At 41.1% G+C, this 18,494-nt stretch overlaps 1 protein-coding gene across 6 annotated transcripts in view; it reads right to left on the bottom strand.

Annotated features, from left to right (window-relative positions):
- The window catches only part of SLC41A3 (solute carrier family 41 member 3), a 78,759-nt gene that overhangs the window by 32,897 nt on the left and 27,368 nt on the right, over positions 1 to 18,494 (bottom strand). For all 6 annotated transcript variants that reach the window (XM_051983051.1, XM_051983050.1, XM_051983052.1 and 3 more), the window contains 3 exons: positions 13,218 to 13,289; positions 8,704 to 8,848; positions 3,285 to 3,431 (listed from right to left, as the gene is read on the bottom strand). In XM_051983051.1, the coding sequence (XP_051839011.1) occupies positions 3,285 to 3,431; positions 8,704 to 8,848; positions 13,218 to 13,289 (364 nt within the window). The remainder of the gene's footprint in view (positions 1 to 3,284; positions 3,432 to 8,703; positions 8,849 to 13,217; positions 13,290 to 18,494) is intronic.

The raw sequence follows: 18,494 nt of genomic DNA, 5'->3' as shown, positions 1-18,494 counted from the left end.
CACTAATAGGCAGCTAGGATAGGTTGTCCTGAAATCCCAGTGCACTAATAGGCAGCTGGGATAGGTTGTCCTGAAATTCCAGTGCACTAATAGGCAGCTGGGATAGGTTGTCCTGAAATCCCAGTGCACTACTAGGCAGCTAGGATAAGTTGTCCTGAAATCCTAGTGCACTAATAGGCAGCTGGGATAGGTTGTCCTTAAATTCCAGTGCACTAATAGGCAGCTGGGATAAGTTGTCCTGAAATCCCAGTGCACTATTAGACAGCTGGGATAAGTTGTCCTGAAATCCTAGTGCACTAATAGGCAGCTGGGATAGGTTGTCCTGAAATTCCAGTGCACTAATAGGCAGCTAGGATAAGTTGTCCTGAAATCCCAGTGCACTGTTGGCCAGTTAGGATAGGTTGTCCTGAGTGCACTATTAGGCAGCTAGGATAGGTTGTCCTGACTCCATTCCCAGTGCACTATTAAGCAGTTAGGATAATGTACTGTAGAGTTAGGAATTTTCTATTATTTCTATTTTCAGTTATTTCAGGTGTGTTTGACTCTGTGACACTTGTTTCGGGTTTTCTTGGCAAAGGCACTAGAGTGGTTTGGTGTTTCCTTCTTCATCTCATTTTACAGATGAAGAAACTGAGGCAGCATTAAGTGGGTCTCACTTGCCCAGGGTCTCACAACTAGTAATTTGAACTCACAAAAATAAGTCTTACTGACTCCAGATCCAGAATTCTATCAACTACATCATCTAGCTGCCTCAGAGTCAAGAAAACCAATTCAAATCTAGCTGCAGATACTTGTTAGCTGTATGACCTTGGGCAAATCATTTAAAATTCTGCCTCAGTTTCTTGATGTGTAAAATGGGGATAAAAATAGCACTTACCTCCAAGGGTGGTTGTGAGATAAAATGAGATAACATAAGTGAAGGGCTTAGCACAGTGCCTTGTACATAACAGGTGCTAAGTGCTTTTATTATTACTATTGTTATTATTTTTCTCTCTGTGAAATGAGGAGGTTAAATTGATTAGATGAACCTAGGGCTAAGATGGTTAGATTCAGAGAGTCATTATTAACAGTTCATTGTCAACGTGGAGGAAGGTTTGGAGTGCCTCCTGACATCTCTACTTGAACTAGGACTGCTTACCATTTTTATCAATGACTTGGATAAAGACACCAACAGCATGTTTAGCTTGGAGAAAAAAAGACTTGGGGGGACGACAACTGTCTTCAAGTATTTGAAAGGCTGTCTTATGGAGGAAAGATTAAGCTTTTTTTTCCATTTGGTCCCAGAGGGCAGAGTCAGGAGCAATGAATGGGAGTTAGAAAGAGGCACAGGAGGGCAACACTGAAGTCAATGAGCTCCTCGCAGACAGAGATTGTGCCATATTCTCTGGATTCATAGCTAGCATTTAAGTTTTCTTATGTACTTTACAAATATCTCATTTTTTTCTTCTTGCAAACTCTGAGAGGGAAATGCTCTTATTATCACTATTTTTCAGAAAAAGAATGAAGCAGACTTGCCCAAAGTCACGTAGGCAGTCAGCGTGTGGTGCCAGTTTTGAACTCAGGTTCTCCTGACTCTTGGATCAGCACTCTACCAATTGCACTATACAGAATAGACGGTCAAGCAGAATTTTTAAATTATAAGTAAATTATTGTCATGCTTCTTGGGGAAAAGAGCCTGTGTCTTGCAACAGAGCTTCCCTTGAAAGCTTTGAAGATTGAGGCTGGGCCTTAAAAATAGAGCGTGATCTCTGGAATCTGCCCCACTTTCCTCCTTGATTCTGGGACCTCATTTCCAGTAGTGGTAACATTTTCAGCTTCCCCCTTCTCAGAATTCCTTTCTGTGGGAGGCTGTCATGTGATTTACAACACAGTGAGAAAGCTTAAGACAACAATTCCAAAAACTCAAGCTAAAGAGATAAGAGTCAATATGTTTCCTATGTTTTGTCACAGAGAAATTAATCTAAGGAAAACTTGGCCAGGTTCATATCCCACCTGGAGTCGTCTCTTGTGAATTTTCCCCTTTTGAGCCTTCAGAATCAGGAGCCCTATGCTTGTTGAAGTAATGGAGAGTGTTTAGGTTAGGGGAGAGGTTTGAGAATATGGCAGATCATGGGTGACCACAAAGAAGTAACATCTCCCTGTAACTGATTTTCTCACTGGCAAATGGGATAATGGGGAGCATCAGATGGACTAAACTGATCTTCTAGAACTGCGCTCCTAAGATCCTACAAAACCGACTCACAGAACCAGAGTTGGGACATGACTCAGTGACCACACACTGCCACATAGCTGAAAAAAGAACTCCTTTCCACGTGGTCATTCAGCCATCATTCAAACAAGTCCAGTGAAAGGGGACCCTCTCAGGCAGCCCATTCCACTTCTGGATAGGCCTGATGCTGTTCGAATCAAGAATTCTAACCCCTTTTCATCTATTGACCTTTCAAGTTTTAGAAAACACCTGCATGTCCTCTCAAATCTTCTCTTTTTTTAGGCTAAACAATCCCCATCACTTCAACAAGACTAGAGCAACTGATGCTAAGGGCTCCTAAGAGAAAAACTGGGCGTGCTCATTTTCAGACAAGAGATGATCCCAAATGTACATTAACTTGTTTCAGTTTCTGGCCATTCCCTTTCCCCTGGTGATCTGCCAGACGATTTTGAACATGTGGCTATTACAGTGCATGATGGAATGAGGTCATCTGGCTCGGCCCTGCAGACTGAGCTTACTCTGCAGTTCTTTGCAGACTCTTCAGGCAGTTAACACAGTTGTACGACTTTGGGAGGAAAAGGATGCTCAAAAAGTGCTTGAGCATTCTTGTCCAGGCTCTGCTGATGTTCTGATTTTTTTTTAATCAGTCATATTTCCTCTTGGGGCCTCCACATCACCGATTATAAAGTGAGGGAGTTTGTGGCATTTTAATCTTACAAGGTGCCTTTCCACATCACTTAATTCACCCATTTTGCAGATGAAGAAACAAGCCCAGAGTAGGACAATGACTAGATCAATGTCATACACAGCAGAAGCAGGGCAAGGATTAGAAAGGGGCTCTGGAGCTGCAGGCCAGTCTTCCTGCCTTGATGACATGTAGCATCCCAGAATGGAGGGTCTCCAGTTAGGGGGCTAGGTTATAGCTAGAGCATGCTAGCTCCAGCTTTTTTAGCGCAGTCTGGGATGTTGTCGTTGGGACATATGGTGGATGTCCTGGGTACGTCCCTTAGCTTCCCTTTCTCTCTCAACCTTCTGACCCTGATCCACTGGACCCTGAACTCCCTGGAGGCCATACCTATGTATCTGTACAGGACGGTGCTGGTGCCTGCCAGGATGCAGAGGGACACGACATCTCCAAGCATGGCGGCGATAGGGGTGGCGATGTTATCGGGGTTAATCCTAATCTTCCGAGCACCCAGAACCACGCAAATCATCACTATTCCTGTAGAGACAGACAGAAAGAGTCAAGGACAAACAGAGAGAGACAGAAAGACAGATACACAGAGAGGGAGGGAAAGAAGGAGAGAGGGGGAGAGAGGGAAAAGGAGAGTGAGGGAGGGGGAGAGAGAGAGGGGGAGAGAGAGAGAGAGAGAGAAGGAAGGAGAGAGGGGGAGGTAGGGAGAGAGGGGGTGGGGAGGAAAGGAGAGGGAGAGGGAAAAAGAGAGGGAGATGGAGAGGGAGAGGGAGAGGGAAAAGGAGGGAGAGAGAGAGGGGGAAGAGGAAGGAGAGGGAGAGGGAGAGATGAGGGGGGGGGGAGATTTTGAAAATATCTTCATGTAGTAGGTTCCCAACAAAGAAAACCACCAGTAACTCGCCTTCTAAGGGGCTTTATGGCTTTTCTACCCAACACGCCTGGAAACAATAAAGCATCCATCCCAATATTTTCCCAGTAATACTTTAGGTACACATCCAGCCAACTCTGTTAGCTGGCCTTCTATGAATGGACCCTCTCTTGTAATGGCTACTTCTGCATATCAAATACAGGGCAAGAACTGAAGTTCTAACGTCTACTTGTCATGGAACTATATGAAGCCATCACAGTGGGTGTTTAGGTAAGTAAGTAGACAGGCTGATCAATGTGAGTGCTAGGGTAGCTAGGTGAAGCTACGGACAGAACATTAGATTGCTCCAGGTGCATATTCTGCCTCAAACACTTAGTCTAACCATGTGACCTTGGCATATTAACAGCACCTTTCCACATGCTTGCTGAATGGAGATTTCTTTTGATTTGTGTGTAAATTGGATTTAAGTGAGTCACAGTTGCATGACATTGTCAGTCCAACACTGTGGTCTCTGCACACGCAGGTTGAACATTAGCGTCGTCTGGGAGATTTTTAAGACCTAGCAGAGGGGGTAGGTAACTGGCCCAGTGGATAAAACACCAGCCACTGAGTCAGGAGGACTGGAGTGCAAATCTGGCCTCAGATAATTGCCACTAGCTGTGTGACCCTAAGCATGTCACTTATCTTTGATTGTTTTGAAGGAAAAAAAAAAAAACGATCAGAGAAAGCGCCAATGCGAGGGAAGGATGAGCAGTGGAGAACCACCTATTCGACAACTTCCAGATGTTCCCTGCTGAGAAATAATGGTACAGGATCCTCACCGGAATGTCAGAACCCAAGGCAGAGGTGGCGCGAGGGATGGAGAGGAAGGGCCGAGGAGTCGGGGGAGCGTCTGTCCCTTAGACATGACAGTGACACCACTGGGAGGGGGGCGAGGTCGCCTCTAACGATGAAGGTCCCCTAGATCTCTCTGTGCCCCACTTAGCGACAGCTCCCGCTCGGTGGCCACCTCTGGGACCTGCCACAACGCCGCCATTCACTGAGCTGATGCCCCTCCTGGGGGGCAGCCCACTGGCTTCTGCTGATGGTTTCTTCCTGCTCCTCACTTCTCCCAAGGTACCCCAGCAGCTTTTAATTTGTTCTCATTTACACCACAGGGCTCAGGGACTGATAGCAGTGCTGCTGCTGTGGCTACCAAGGGACTGACCTTTCAGCAAAGCTCATGCTCTTAAAGGCAGGAAGCTTTCATGTTGCCAATCCAGGCTGTAGGCAGAGCTTGGGGCTGCATTGGAGAAATCTTCACTCTACATCTTGATGTTATCAGTCACTGCACTTCCCGGCCACCTCTACACTAAGCTGCCCATATTCTGGCTTTTATCTTCATTTACCTCAAAGCAACTTTGGACTCTGCCCCAGGATCTCTCAGGTCTAACAACTGTATCTTGCCTGGAAGCAGGCCAGCAGTTTTCCTAGCTATTTTACCAGTTTGATGCATGCTTAGCCAGCTCTTCTCCCCAACCTCTTTAAGCATTATCTTACCTTATTAGAATGTAAGTTTCATGAGGGCAGGGTCATTCTTGAATTAATACTTCTAGTGCTTTGCACAGTGGCTAGCCTACAGTAACTGCTTACATTTTCCCCTTCCTTTCTTCCTCCCTCCCTCCTTCCTTCCTTTCTTTTGTAATCTAATCATCATCTATCCAGTAATCCTTCTATCAATTTATCATCTACCCATCACCTCCCTTTCTATTTATCCCTCTATCTTTCTATCATCTCTTTATCATCTCTCCATCCATCTCTCTATCCACCATCTCATCAATTTCTCTACTTACCTACCATTTCTATTCATCCATTCCTCCATCTATCCATCATCTTTATCCATCTCTCCCTCTCTCTATCTCTATCCATTTAATCCTCTATCCATCATTTCTCTATCTCTCCCTCTATCCACCATGTCTCTCCAACCATCCCTCTATCTACCATCTCTATCCATCCATTTCTCTATCATTCTATCATCTCTCTCACCACCTATTCCTCTACTGATCTCTTTATCCATCCAACTCTACTGATCCATCTGTCTTTCAAAGAGGAATCTCCATCTCTTCACTGCTCCTTTAGCACTGATTCATTGGGCTTTGAGGAGAATCCTAAAATTTCTTTAATATAGAAATGAAAGACTCAAAAAAAGTTCCTTGGAATTGAGTTCAATGTTCTTTTTACAGATAAAGGGATGAAGCCCAGGGAGAGGCTGTGACTATCCCAGAGTCGTATAGCTACAACCCAGAACAACATCTCTATTCAAACAGTCAGACTGCACTAACATGGAGTGTCCCAGAACAGGAGAGAATATCCTAAGAGACTTGGGCTGGAAGGGGAGGGAAGCAATGCTTCCTCTTAAAGCCAGAGGAAGAAGGCAACTAGATGGCAAAAGCGTGTTTTGGGATCAACAGAAAAACAAACATCTGGTTCAGCCAGTGGGAAGAAAACCATGGCACTTGCTAATGCCAAGAGGACTCAAGAAAGGACTCCAGAATAGAGAACTGAAGGCTTGAGGGGATCTTAGAATAAAGAAGGTCAAGGCTGGAAAGGGCATCAGTGAGCATCTGGTTTATCCCCCTCATTTACAAAGTCAGAGTCAGGAAGAAACTTGCTCAAATGAGTAATTGCAGAAACCATTGCTGCCCAGCCCTGGTGTCCTTTCTACCACATAAGTCTTTCATTCCATAGAGGAATCAGATGAGAGGTCATTAAAGTGAGTGAGGGATGCACAGTGACATGCTCTGCCTTTGGAGGGTAACGCCAGGGAGGACAACCAAGTATTCTCCCCCAAGGAGGAAGGATGGTATCCAAGAGGGACAGATGGGAAGTGGACTTAATTCATCCCAGGAAGGATCTTCTCATAATAGCCCAATTCTTACCGCTCTGGAAATGTCCTTGAAAGACAAAAGTTTATCTTAATGGGGTCATAGGGCTGACCCAGGCAGGTTTTCCCCACACTCTTCTGGGGACTACCTGGGATTTCCTGTTTTCCCCAACCCCAGAAGAACATTAAATGATTCCAGACGGACACAGCAGCATCTGCCTCCCCTGGCATTTCCCTAGGACTGCTTCCCCCTCTTCTCCCAGAGCACAAAGCTAACTAAAGTCACGGCAGGTGCTACATAAAAACAGAATTGAGTTTTTCAATATTCCCTTAGTATTTTTATGATATTCCTTAAACTTGGATGTTTCTCTCAGAGACCAACATAGTGCTCTGTACACAGCTAGTACATGACAAATATTCCTAGAACTGCCTGAATAGGGCTTCAAGCCACAGTATGAAAATATGTCTTTGAGGACCACTAAGGATCTTTCTAGCTTGAACCCTAGAATTTTATAATTTTTCTCTGCCTTGCTCCAGCCCCCCCTTATTTACTCCCAAAGAATATATAGCCAAGGCCTAATGGGGATCTGCGATATCTGGAAATGGTTGAGTATAGTTGTTTGATTTTTGAAGGGAAGCCCATGCTGCCCTCCAGGGGTGGACCCAGGAATCCATCCTTCCCTAATAAGCAACTGAAAAGCTCCCTGTCCTTCCTAACTTAATGTGCTTAGAATTTGAGGAGCTGTGTCACCCTCTGGTCCCAAGTCTGTTAGAGCTAAATGATACTTTGATCTAACTCCTCCTCCCCCCCATTTCACAGAGGAAGAAACTGTTGTAGAAAGAGCAATCAATCTGGCTCTTTGGGGAACTTGAATTGGGATCTCCATTACTCCACAACTTTGCAACTTCCTCTTCATGGCACCTTGGTCATATAACTCAATGGGTATCTGAAAGAGAATCTCCTAGTCTCAGTTTCCTTGTTTATAGAATGAAGGGATTCGATTAGATGACCTTTAACTCCTAGAGTCCCATGAGATAGTCAACAAAATAAATGTTGGCAGAATACAAGCATCCCAAAATATCAGCTAGAAACAATTTTCTACTTAAAAAAAACCCAAATAGAAAACAACAAAAATCAAAATAAAAGCTCCTATTTAAACACCATGATGAAATCTTAAGAGTTTGTGATCTCTGATGCTCTCACTGCTTCCAGCAGAAAGATTCCATTTTTTGCCCTTCCCCAAGATCAGAGAGTTCTTCACAGAGGAAGCAAGTCCCATATTCATATGCTCACATAATAACACATTTAGAGCTAGAATGGATCTCTGAAGTCTTCATGTCCAATACGTCCACTTAACAGATGAGGAAACTGGAACTCATGCAGATTAAATGACTTGCTAGTGTCTGAAGCAGGATTCAAGCTCAAGGCTTCCAGACTCCACACAAGCCTGGCACAGTGCCTGATATGTCATTGTGAATACTTCATTCCTTTTTGTCTTAACTAGTTTTTATTTTATTTTATTGAAAGCATCCTGGATAATAAAAATACCACTGGCAAGGGAGATACATTAAGACGCATGTTATGTTTTGGATTGTCTAACTGTTAGTCAGCTAGGAGTAAATCCTTATAAGAATAAGATGAAGAGCAGGACAGGTGGTAGAATAGGGAGAGTGAATGGACTAGGAAGGAGAAAGCACCAAAGATCTTCTCCCCTCAAGAGGACTGGCCTTGCCCCCAATGGCTTCCTGGAATTTCCCCCAAGAGAACCATTTCTTGGGGATGGAAAAGAAAAGCTAGAGATTCTGATACTGGTGGGACAAAGGGAAAAAAGCCCAGTGAAGAAGTATTTCCCTGCAGCAGATGGAGTGGAAAGTTGGCTTGGGTGAAGCTACATGATGAGGGAATCACTGGATACCATTGAGAGTCTGGTAAGAGAAGCCTATCTCTCTCTCTGGGCTTTGGGAAGCCAGCATTCCTAAAACCTGCAGATAAGGCATCTTCTGTAGGAGAGATCTTGTCTGGAGCCAGCTAGGTAAAGTCATAGGCAAAAAATGGTAAAGATGCTCACCTAAGAAAAGGGCGGCCATGAAGGCTGTCAACACACTGCTGGCACACAGGAGCCCGATGTGGGACAATTCAACTTTTTGTCCAGAGATGATTTCCAATAAAATGGCAACAACAGCAGCCAGTAGGCCCACAACTGTGGCCTGAACCTGTCAGGGCAGAAATCACAGGTCAGGACTTGTGGTGGGAAGGCGCAAAGGAGAGGGGGAAGAGAAGTGAGATCAAGAAGCAAGATCAGGAGGAGAGCAGAAGGATAGAGAAAAGAAAGGGGCCATAGATTCTTAGGTTTTAAAAGGACCTTAGAGCTCACCTAGTCTAACCCCATCACCTGAGAGCAGTCAGAGATGGTAAAAAGTCTTGGGTTCATGCCCTATAAGTATCTAGGAAAGGAATTAGGGATTTAGGACTCAGACATGACAGCTAGTTCAATGTTTTCCACCATACCATGGAGTCTCTCTACATCCCTCCCTCTTTTGTTGACAATCCAAAACGTAATCTGGCAAATCCCTGATCCTGAAACATTTCCAATCCTGTTCCTGTTTCTAGTGGAAGGGTTGGGCCCCAGTCATTCTGCCCTTTTTTAAAAAGAAGAAACCTCTTTCTAAGATCAAGGCTGGAATTTCCTAGTCAAGAAAAGTTAAAGGAGTTCAGGGAGGTCACATATAGATATGAGTATATACAAAATAGAAGCACTACGTGTCTAATGTTGGTTTTCCTTCCTTCTGGAAGATGACCGTGACATCGGAAAGATGATACCATGACTTGCAAGTGAATTAGATTTGAGAGGCAGAGCAGCCCAATCTCACGTTCTCCTCCAGACCTATTTAGGTCCAATGACAAAATATAGATCTGGATGATTGTAGACAGTCTTGGATGAAATGGGAAACTTTGGCCTTTTTCAGCTAAAGTCTTTCCTAGGTCTAAATTTTGGCAGCAACACCCAAGCTTTAATTGTGAGGGGGAAAAAAAAAAACAAAGAACAGCCTCTTTTACTAAGTAAAAAAATGAAATAAAATAAAATAAAAAACAACAAGTAAATAAGAAAGCAATCTAGGAGGAGAAGATCCTTCAAAACAGAAACAATTGCTATTTATGCTTATTCTGTGCCATCAGGTTCAAACTATAGAGTGCTGGATTTGGAGCCAGGAAGCTCAGAATCCAACCTCAGAACTTTCCCAGCTGAGTGCCCGTGAGCAAGTCATTTATCTCTGCCTGCACTGGAGAAGGTGATGGCAAACCACTCCAGTATCTCTGCCAAGAAAACCCCCCAGACAGAGATCCATGGGCTCATAAAGAGTCAGACACAATCAAAATGACCAAACAACAATACTCAAAATAAACCCACAGTCCAGTGCTCCCGTGTAATTTACTGGGAAGCTCAGCCAGAGACTTTTCCCACCTTTCTCTTCTGCCTGGCCTCCAGATAACCCTTTCTCACTCTAGGAATGAAGTAAGCCTTTTTGCTCCAGAGCACCAGACCCTCCCTACCCACAACAATAAGCATAATCTCATCAGTGGTCAGAGCATAGCCATTTGATATAACAGCATAATCCAGATGCAATTTTTTAAAAGTAGATCAATTTCCTGTTATAGAGACAAATATGTCAAGGGCATCCAGGAGGAGGATGACCATCGGATTCTGAGGAAACTGACATCTAAGGCGCCAGGATTAAGAAACAATGGTGAGAGGGCCAAGTTTATTATCATGATTTGAAGCAAGATGACAGAGTTTTCCTGGAAACCTTTAGTGTTTAGACAGTGTCAGAGAGATCTGAAAACAGGAACTAAAGAGAGACTGTGCTAATGGAATAGAAAACCTGAAAGTGAAATATTGAAGCTGAAGAAAAAAGAGAAACCAAAATACGCATGTTAAAAGAATTCAACGTGTTCCTTTTTTAGCTATAAAAAAGCAGCTAAATTCAGAAATGAATCATTAAAAGAAATGATTACATTAACTTAAGAATGGGGAAACCCAGTTTGCTTCACAGAAAACTGCTGTGTTGCTTTAAGTCAAGCATATGCTGTATATAGAAACTCTAGAACTTTCCCTAAGATTGTAGAAGACCCTCATTCTAACAAAATCAGAGGATTAAACCCAAGGTGGGATACTTCCTATGAAAAATTTCAATTAGAGAAACCCTCAGAAGAAAAAGAAAATCTAAAAAATTTTAGAAATGTAGATAGCCTATACTAGCAACAAAGTCAAGTACAGATGTTGAAAAATTGATGGCTGGTTCTACTTTTAAGCAGGTGAAATTATGATGCCACAGGGAAAGTGATTACTTACACATACTAGAAATAATACTTATCATATGATTAGATGAATTATATTTTACTATATGTTGGGTTATGTATTTATATTATACATTATCGTATATCATATAAATTAAAATTTTCCCTCCGAGTATGCATTGTTGTAATATTTATTGCATTCTCTATATGTTTTAGGTATTTTTTCTAGTTGTACTTTGCATTATGTATTTACTTTATGTACAGGAATGTATCATATTTGGGGAAGTGAAGTATCCTGGATAAGACACGAGTGAAAATCGGACCTCAGACACTTCTTAGCTGTGTGATACTAGGTCACTTAACCTCTGTTTACTTTAGTTTCCGAATCTGTAAAATGGGGTAACACCTAACTTCAACGGTTGTTGTGATGACTAAATGAGATAATACTTGTAAAGCATTTGTACATAGTAAGTACTATATAAATGTTAACCATTATAATCTTTTATTATATTTAATATTAATGTGGATTTGGTGTACCCTAATGTACCCTAAATGATTATTAAGGGACTGAAAACCATTTTGGCTCCAGAGAGAGAAAATGTAATTCCAGCTTGTATAGCCCTTCCCACAGATACTATGTATACTGTTACTCCAAAAGGGAATAGAATCTCAGAAGACTGGTAGTTTAGTTGTATTTTGGAGAGGGTAATAGCTGGAGAGAAAGAAAATATGTGAGGTAATAAGAGAAAACTAAGAAAATGTAGCAAAGTCAAAGACTGAAGACATATTTCCTAAAAGAACTGAATTAAAATTTTATGTTCTGATAATTGTTATTGATAATTGATAATTGCTATTGATAATTTTTGGGTGACGGTCACCCTGAGAGAGCTGAATGGTGGAAATATGTTTACAGGGTTCAGTAGAAATCAGCAGTTACAGTTGATAGTTGGAGATGACCTTCACTGTGATCTTTTGCACTGTAATACAATTTTGAAATATTTAAATATGTATCTAAATGGCTTGTTCACACTTTTAATACATTGTATAGCCAGTTCCATTAGTATTTATTTAAGCCTATGAAGCTAGAGGGTTTGAGAAAGAAGGAAGAGGAAAGAAATCAAGCTATTTACATTGTAAACTGGAAAAAGGATTCAGAGCTAATTAACTAATGATATGCATTTCTATTAATTTAGGAGGGAATATTAAATTTATTCTCTGCCTTAGAACCTGAAAAGAGGTTAATAAGGAAAGGAATTCAAGTAACAGCCTGAAGAATGGAAGTCTGATGTGACTGTCAACTAGTTCCTGACATTCATATAGACTATAAAACTATATTGTACGTGTTATTTTTCTTAACAGAATATAAGCTTCTTGAGGGAAAGAAAATCATTTTCAAAGATTTTTTTTTTAATTTTCAGAATCTGGCATATAATGGTACTCAATGCTGGTTGATTGAAATGACTGAGGCCAGATCTCTCTCCAGTCCCCCTCACTATCCTCAGGTCTCACCAATGGTGGCCTTATGCCAGTGCCCCAGGATCTCGGTTTCTGTGATCACTCCCCAAGTGAAAAGATTTTTCAGTCAGAGAGAAGGTTAAATTTATGATCTTTCCCCAGTACAAAACACTCACACACATACACACTCTCACACATTCACAGTCTCTCATACACACTCACACACATAGTCTCTCTTTCACACACATACTTACACACACTCTCACTCACACACACACTCTCTCACTCACACACACACACTCACACACACAATCTCTCACACTCACACACACACTCACTCACATTCTCATACACTCTCACACTCACACATTCTCTCACTCACACACACTCACACTCTCTCACACACACTCACACACACTCTCACTCACACGCACACTCTCTCACACACTCACTCTCTCTCTCACACACACATACTCAGACACACACTCTCTCTCACACACACACACTCTCACACACGCAATCTCTCACACTCACTCACATTCTCATACACTCTCACACTCACACACTCTCTCACTCACACACACACTCTCACACTCTCACTCACATGCACACTCTCTCACACACACAGTCTCTCACACTCACACTAACTCACATTCTCACACTCACACACACACACTCTCACACACACACACACTCTCACACACACACACACACACACACACACACACACACACTCACACTCTCACACACCCCAATTATCACTCTGGCAAGTGCTGCCCTACTAGAACATATACATGACCAGCATGACAGAGGAACTATGGAGTGGCCCACCTGAATCAGAGCGAGGTTGCTACTGATCATTTTTTGCTTCTGCTTTGGGTCATCGATGATCCCAGTGTTTGCCTGCAAGCAAAAGAGAAAAAGGATCAGTAGACCGGAATGTTGGGACATATATAGCGACTCCCTGCATCTACTCACAGCCCAGGTGAGCCCTAAAGCAGGAGGGCATTGGCTTGGCCTGGCAAGTCCCGTGAAAGAGCTTTTCTAAGAAATCTAGAGGCCAAGGTAGCCAATACTAGTTAACTGATTCTACTGTTGTTATTTTGTCATCTCAGTCCTGTCTGAGTCCTTATAATCCCATTTGGGGTTTTCCTGGCAAAGATACTACAGTGATCTGCCATTTCCTTCCCTAGTTCATTTTATATAAAAATGAGGAAACTGAGATACACAGAGTTAAGTGATTTGCCCAAGACCAGATCTGAACTTGGGAAGATGAATCTTCCTTATTCCAGGTCTTGCATTCTATCCATTGTGCCATCTAGTTACCCACCTGACTCCACCCCAACTCCTTTATCTAGTATTTGAAGCCCTTCACAATTTGGTCTAACCCTTCCTCTCTCCGCCATTAATTGTAGCCATCATTATCATAAAACTTTAAGCACTTTGTGTTCACTACCTTGTTTGATCTCCATGATAATTCTTTGAAGGTAGGTACTATTATGATGCCCATTTTATAGATGAAGAAATGAAGGCTCAGAAAAGGAAGTTGACTTTACTGTTCCTTTTTCAGTCCTGCCCTTCTCCCTAGAGTATACTTCCCCTCTTTGGGCCTCACATTTCCCATCTGTACCATGATGGGATTTAACTAGGTGCACCCCAAGCGTCCCTCTGGATTAAATGATTTATAACTCTAAGCCTTCCCTGATGATTCTAAGCCACTCTAATCTCTTATGTCTTACACTTATCTGTCTGAACCACAGCTTATTATAATTACTCTCATCCACTAATTGCTATTTGGGGTGGGTTGCTTTTCTGAGTCAAATCAAAGTTTCCTGAAGGCAAGGAAACGTCCTCCTATTTCTGTATCTTTTAAAAAATCTGACAATACAGTGCCTTGCTCATGGTAGAAAGTAAGTGAATACTTGACTGAAAGACATAAGGATTTTTGAAGGAAAAGGGACCTTCTTCAATCCCCTCTTTCTTGTTCTTGTTCTTTCTCCCCTCTCCCCTTTCCAATTGTCCCACCTCAGGCAGGAAACTGTTTCCTAATAAAAGCTCACATTTTGAGAAGCCTTTTAGAATTTAGGAATTACTTTCTTCATGATTAAAGTCCATGGCACGGGCAGTGCAAGGATTGTTTATTCTCATTTTATTTGTTTATTCTCATTTATTTGAGACTACTCAGGGGGCAAAAGACCTCCCCAACAGTCATGTGATATATCCAGCCTGGACACATCTTTATTAAAATATAGTAGGCAGAGCATTGGGCTATCCTGTCTCTCAAATATTTGTTATCTCCTTAAATTAGATTTATAACCAGTCTCCTTAAATCAGACTCAAAAGTCCTTCCCTAGCTCTAATAGTTGTAAATGAGCAGAAATCACTTTGATACCCTCTATGACAATTGATTCTGCAGTGTCTGCTTGAAGACTGTCAATGATGGGGAGCTCCACATCTCTAAAAGGAGCCCATTCCACTCTGAAGATTTTTCCTTATGTTGGCTTTAAATTTCCACCCATTTTTCTTAGTTTCCCCCTTGGATTCAAGTAAAGCAAATATTCTCTCTCCTCTACATGCAAAGACTTATAAAATCAAGTACACATATAACAGCAGAATTCTCGTTCCAAAAAAATCCAGTACATCCAAACCAAGAACTTTTCATTAATTTAATTTAAAGGTGTTTATGGGGACAGCTAGGAGGCACAGTAGATAGAGCAGCAGCCCTGAAGTCAGGAAGACCTGAGTTCAAATTTGATCTCAGACACTTAATACTCCTGGCTGTGTGACCCTGGGCAAGTCACTTAACCCCAATTGCCTAAACAAACAAAAAGGTGTTTATGGATCTGTCATACAACAGAAATGTCTCCATTTCATTGAATATTCAAGGTTAGTGAGCCACTTCTATTTGCCTCTGAACCTTCTACTGACTCAGCCCAAGAGATTTCTGTTTGTATCTCTTCTTTACTCTAGGAAGTAGTGCCAAAGGAGCTATAGTTCTCTCTTTTTATTTGCTTCAGTCCTTCAGACATATAAAGTGCTTCTGGCAAAACATCTAAGAATTAAATTTATCTCTTTCTTTTCTGGGAGATCCTCCCTCCAGTTGTCCTTCCAACTTTATTCTCAATAACTAAATACATTGCTTAGACAAAGGCTATTGGTTAAAAATGTTTAAGAAAGTAAACATTTCAAACAAAGCTGGATAAGCAGATTTTCCTGTGCCCAGAGTGGAAAAGGCAGGGAGAGAAAGGAGATACGGGAATCATTGGCTTAGGCTGTGTACTACAGGAGGAATGTCATCCACACAGCTCCTCTCCCAACATGCTTTTTGCCAACTGGACCAAATAGCTTCAAGCTGGGTACCACCTCTGTTTGGCTTTTGTTGCCCTAGCTTCATGCATATACATCTATCTTTTTAGAATTTGGGTTCCTCTTCAGAAGTCTCTTTTCTGGGCTCAATGAACTGATTTTTAAATTTTACCCTGATGATAGGAAAGATAATGATAAATGTTGGAGGGGATGTGGGAAAATTGGGACATTAATACATTGTTCGTGGAGTTGTGAACTGATCCAAACATTCTGAAAATAATTTGGAATTATTCTGAAAAGGCTATCAAACTGTGCATATCCTTTGATCCAACAGTCTCTGTGTTGGGTCTGTATCCCAAAAAGATCAAAAAAAGGGAAAAGGACCCACATGTGCAAAAATATTTGTAGCAGCCCTTTCTGTAGAGGCAAGGAACAGGAAATTTAGTGGACGCCCATCAGTTGGGGACCAACTGAATAAGTTATGGTATATGAATGCAATGGAATATTATGGTTCTATAAGAAAAGATCAACAGACTGATTTCAGAAAGACTTGGAAAGACTTAGATGAATTGTTGCTAAGTGAAGTGAGTAGAACCAAAAGAACATTGTACACAGTTCAATAAGATTATGTGATGATCAACTCTGATGGATGTGACTCTTTTCAACAAAGAGGGGAATTCAATTTTTGAGGCTTTCATAGCCTAGTGGTCAATTTTTGTATGGGTTCCATGTCCTTCTAAGAGAAAAGTATATTCCTTTCTGTTTCCATTCAATTTTTTCCACAAGTATATCATACTTAACTTTTCTATAATTCTATTTACCTCAACTTCTTTCTTATTTATTCTGTGGTTTGATTTATCTAGTTCTGAGAGAACAAGGTTCAGATCCCCCAGTGGCATAGTTTTGCTGTCTAATTTTTCTTACAGCTCTCAACTTTCTTCTTTAAGAATTTGGATGTTGACTGAATGCCCATCAATTGGAGAATGGCTGGGTAAATTGTGGTATATGAATGTTATGGAATATTATTGTTCTGTAAGAAATGACCAGCAGGATGAATACAAAGAGGCTTGGAGAGACTTACATGAACTGATGCTAAGTGAAATGAGTAGAACCAGGAGATCATTATACACTTCGACAACGATATTATATGAGGATGTATTCTGATGGAAGTGGATTTCTTCAACAAAGAGAAGATCTAACCCAGTTCCAATTGATCAATGATGAACAGAAGCAGCTACACCCAGAGAAAGAACACTGGGAAATGAGAGTAAACTGTTTGCATTTTTGTTTTCCTTCCCAGGTTATTTTTACCTTCTGAATGCAATTCTCCCTGTGCAACAAGAGAACTGTATGGTTTTGCACATATATATCGTATCTAGGATATACTATGACATATTTAACATGTATAGGACTGCTTGCCATCTGGGGGAGGAGGTGGAGGGAAGGAAGGGAAAAGTCGGAACAGAAGTGAGTGTAAGGGATAATGTTGTAAAAAATTACCTAGGCATGGATTCTGTCAATAAAAAATTGTAATAAAAAAAAAGATTTGGATGCTATGCCACTTGTTGCATAGTAATATCTATACTAAATACTTCATTATCTATGATACCTTTCAATAGGATGTAATAGGAAAACCAATATTCTTCATCGTAGAGAGTTGTCTTTTCTCCCTTCTGATTCACTGAAGGGACTATTTCTCATTTCAAAGGGATCACCTGTGTCATTTATATTTAGTCTATTACTTCAGTGTTAGTACTTTTTTTCCTAATATGTTGTTAGGCTCTGGACTTTCACTCCCTCCAGTAAAATATTTGCTGTCCCTAGCAAATCATTCAGGGTATGTGAGCATATTTGTCTTTTAAATTGGAGATTTTTCTCTAGTGATTACAAGGTCTAAATTACATGTAAGAGATATTGTGGCAGTACATCCTACTATAATACATGCACAGTACATACAAGTAAATATGCACAAAAAGAACTGCAGGAATAATTGGTTTATATAATAATATATATAAATAGTAATTTTTTTGCAAAAAGGCAAACAGAAAATTATGTATAATAGATAAGTGTTTCTAAGATATGTAAATATACCATAATTACCATATATATCAATGAACAAAACCCACACTTTTCACAGGTAAATATTAGTACTGTCTGACTACACATGCAAGCAATTCACCGGTTTCTCTTCACAGCTCAAATAATTCTAGGTCTGCTGCAACCTGCTGATCTTTTTGTCTCTATTCTGTTAGTTGATGAAAATTCTATCAGAATTATGTTGTATATCCCTAAACCTGAAATTGTGGAGAATCCAGGATAGCTAGTCTTTACAGCTTATGTTCTAGTCAGGAAAGATGCTACCTCTGGGTTACCCTCCCATTTTGACTGATGGAGTACAGTACTCTATCTTTTTCATTTAAAATGTCTACTTCTGAGACATTTTCTGGTTTTGACACAGAATTTAAAAAACTGGACAGTAGTTTTCTATTAATTCTGTATCACAAGAACACCAAATTTCTAAGTAAAACAGTTTTCCTATTGAGAGTCTGGACAATGAATTCAGATATCATATTGCCATTTATTTCAATTAAGGCACTTGTGTGTTAAAGCTAGGTGGTGAGTTTTTTCAGCTTCTTTACTTTTCTTTCTTTCTTTCTTTTCTTTTTTTTTTTTTTTTTTGGTTTGTTTTTGCTGAGGTTAAAGTTTTGCTGGGGTTAAGTGACTTCCCCAGGGTTACACAGCGAGGAAGTGTTAAGTGTCTGAGGTAGGATTTGAACTCAGAACTTCCTGACTTCAGAGATG

This window comes from Antechinus flavipes, chromosome 1, assembly GCF_016432865.1.
Source record: "Antechinus flavipes isolate AdamAnt ecotype Samford, QLD, Australia chromosome 1, AdamAnt_v2, whole genome shotgun sequence".
In the NCBI taxonomy this organism is placed as follows: domain Eukaryota; kingdom Metazoa; phylum Chordata; class Mammalia; order Dasyuromorphia; family Dasyuridae; genus Antechinus; species Antechinus flavipes.
Note: the sequence above shows the minus strand (reverse complement) of the source record. Positions and strands in the feature narration are given on the sequence as shown.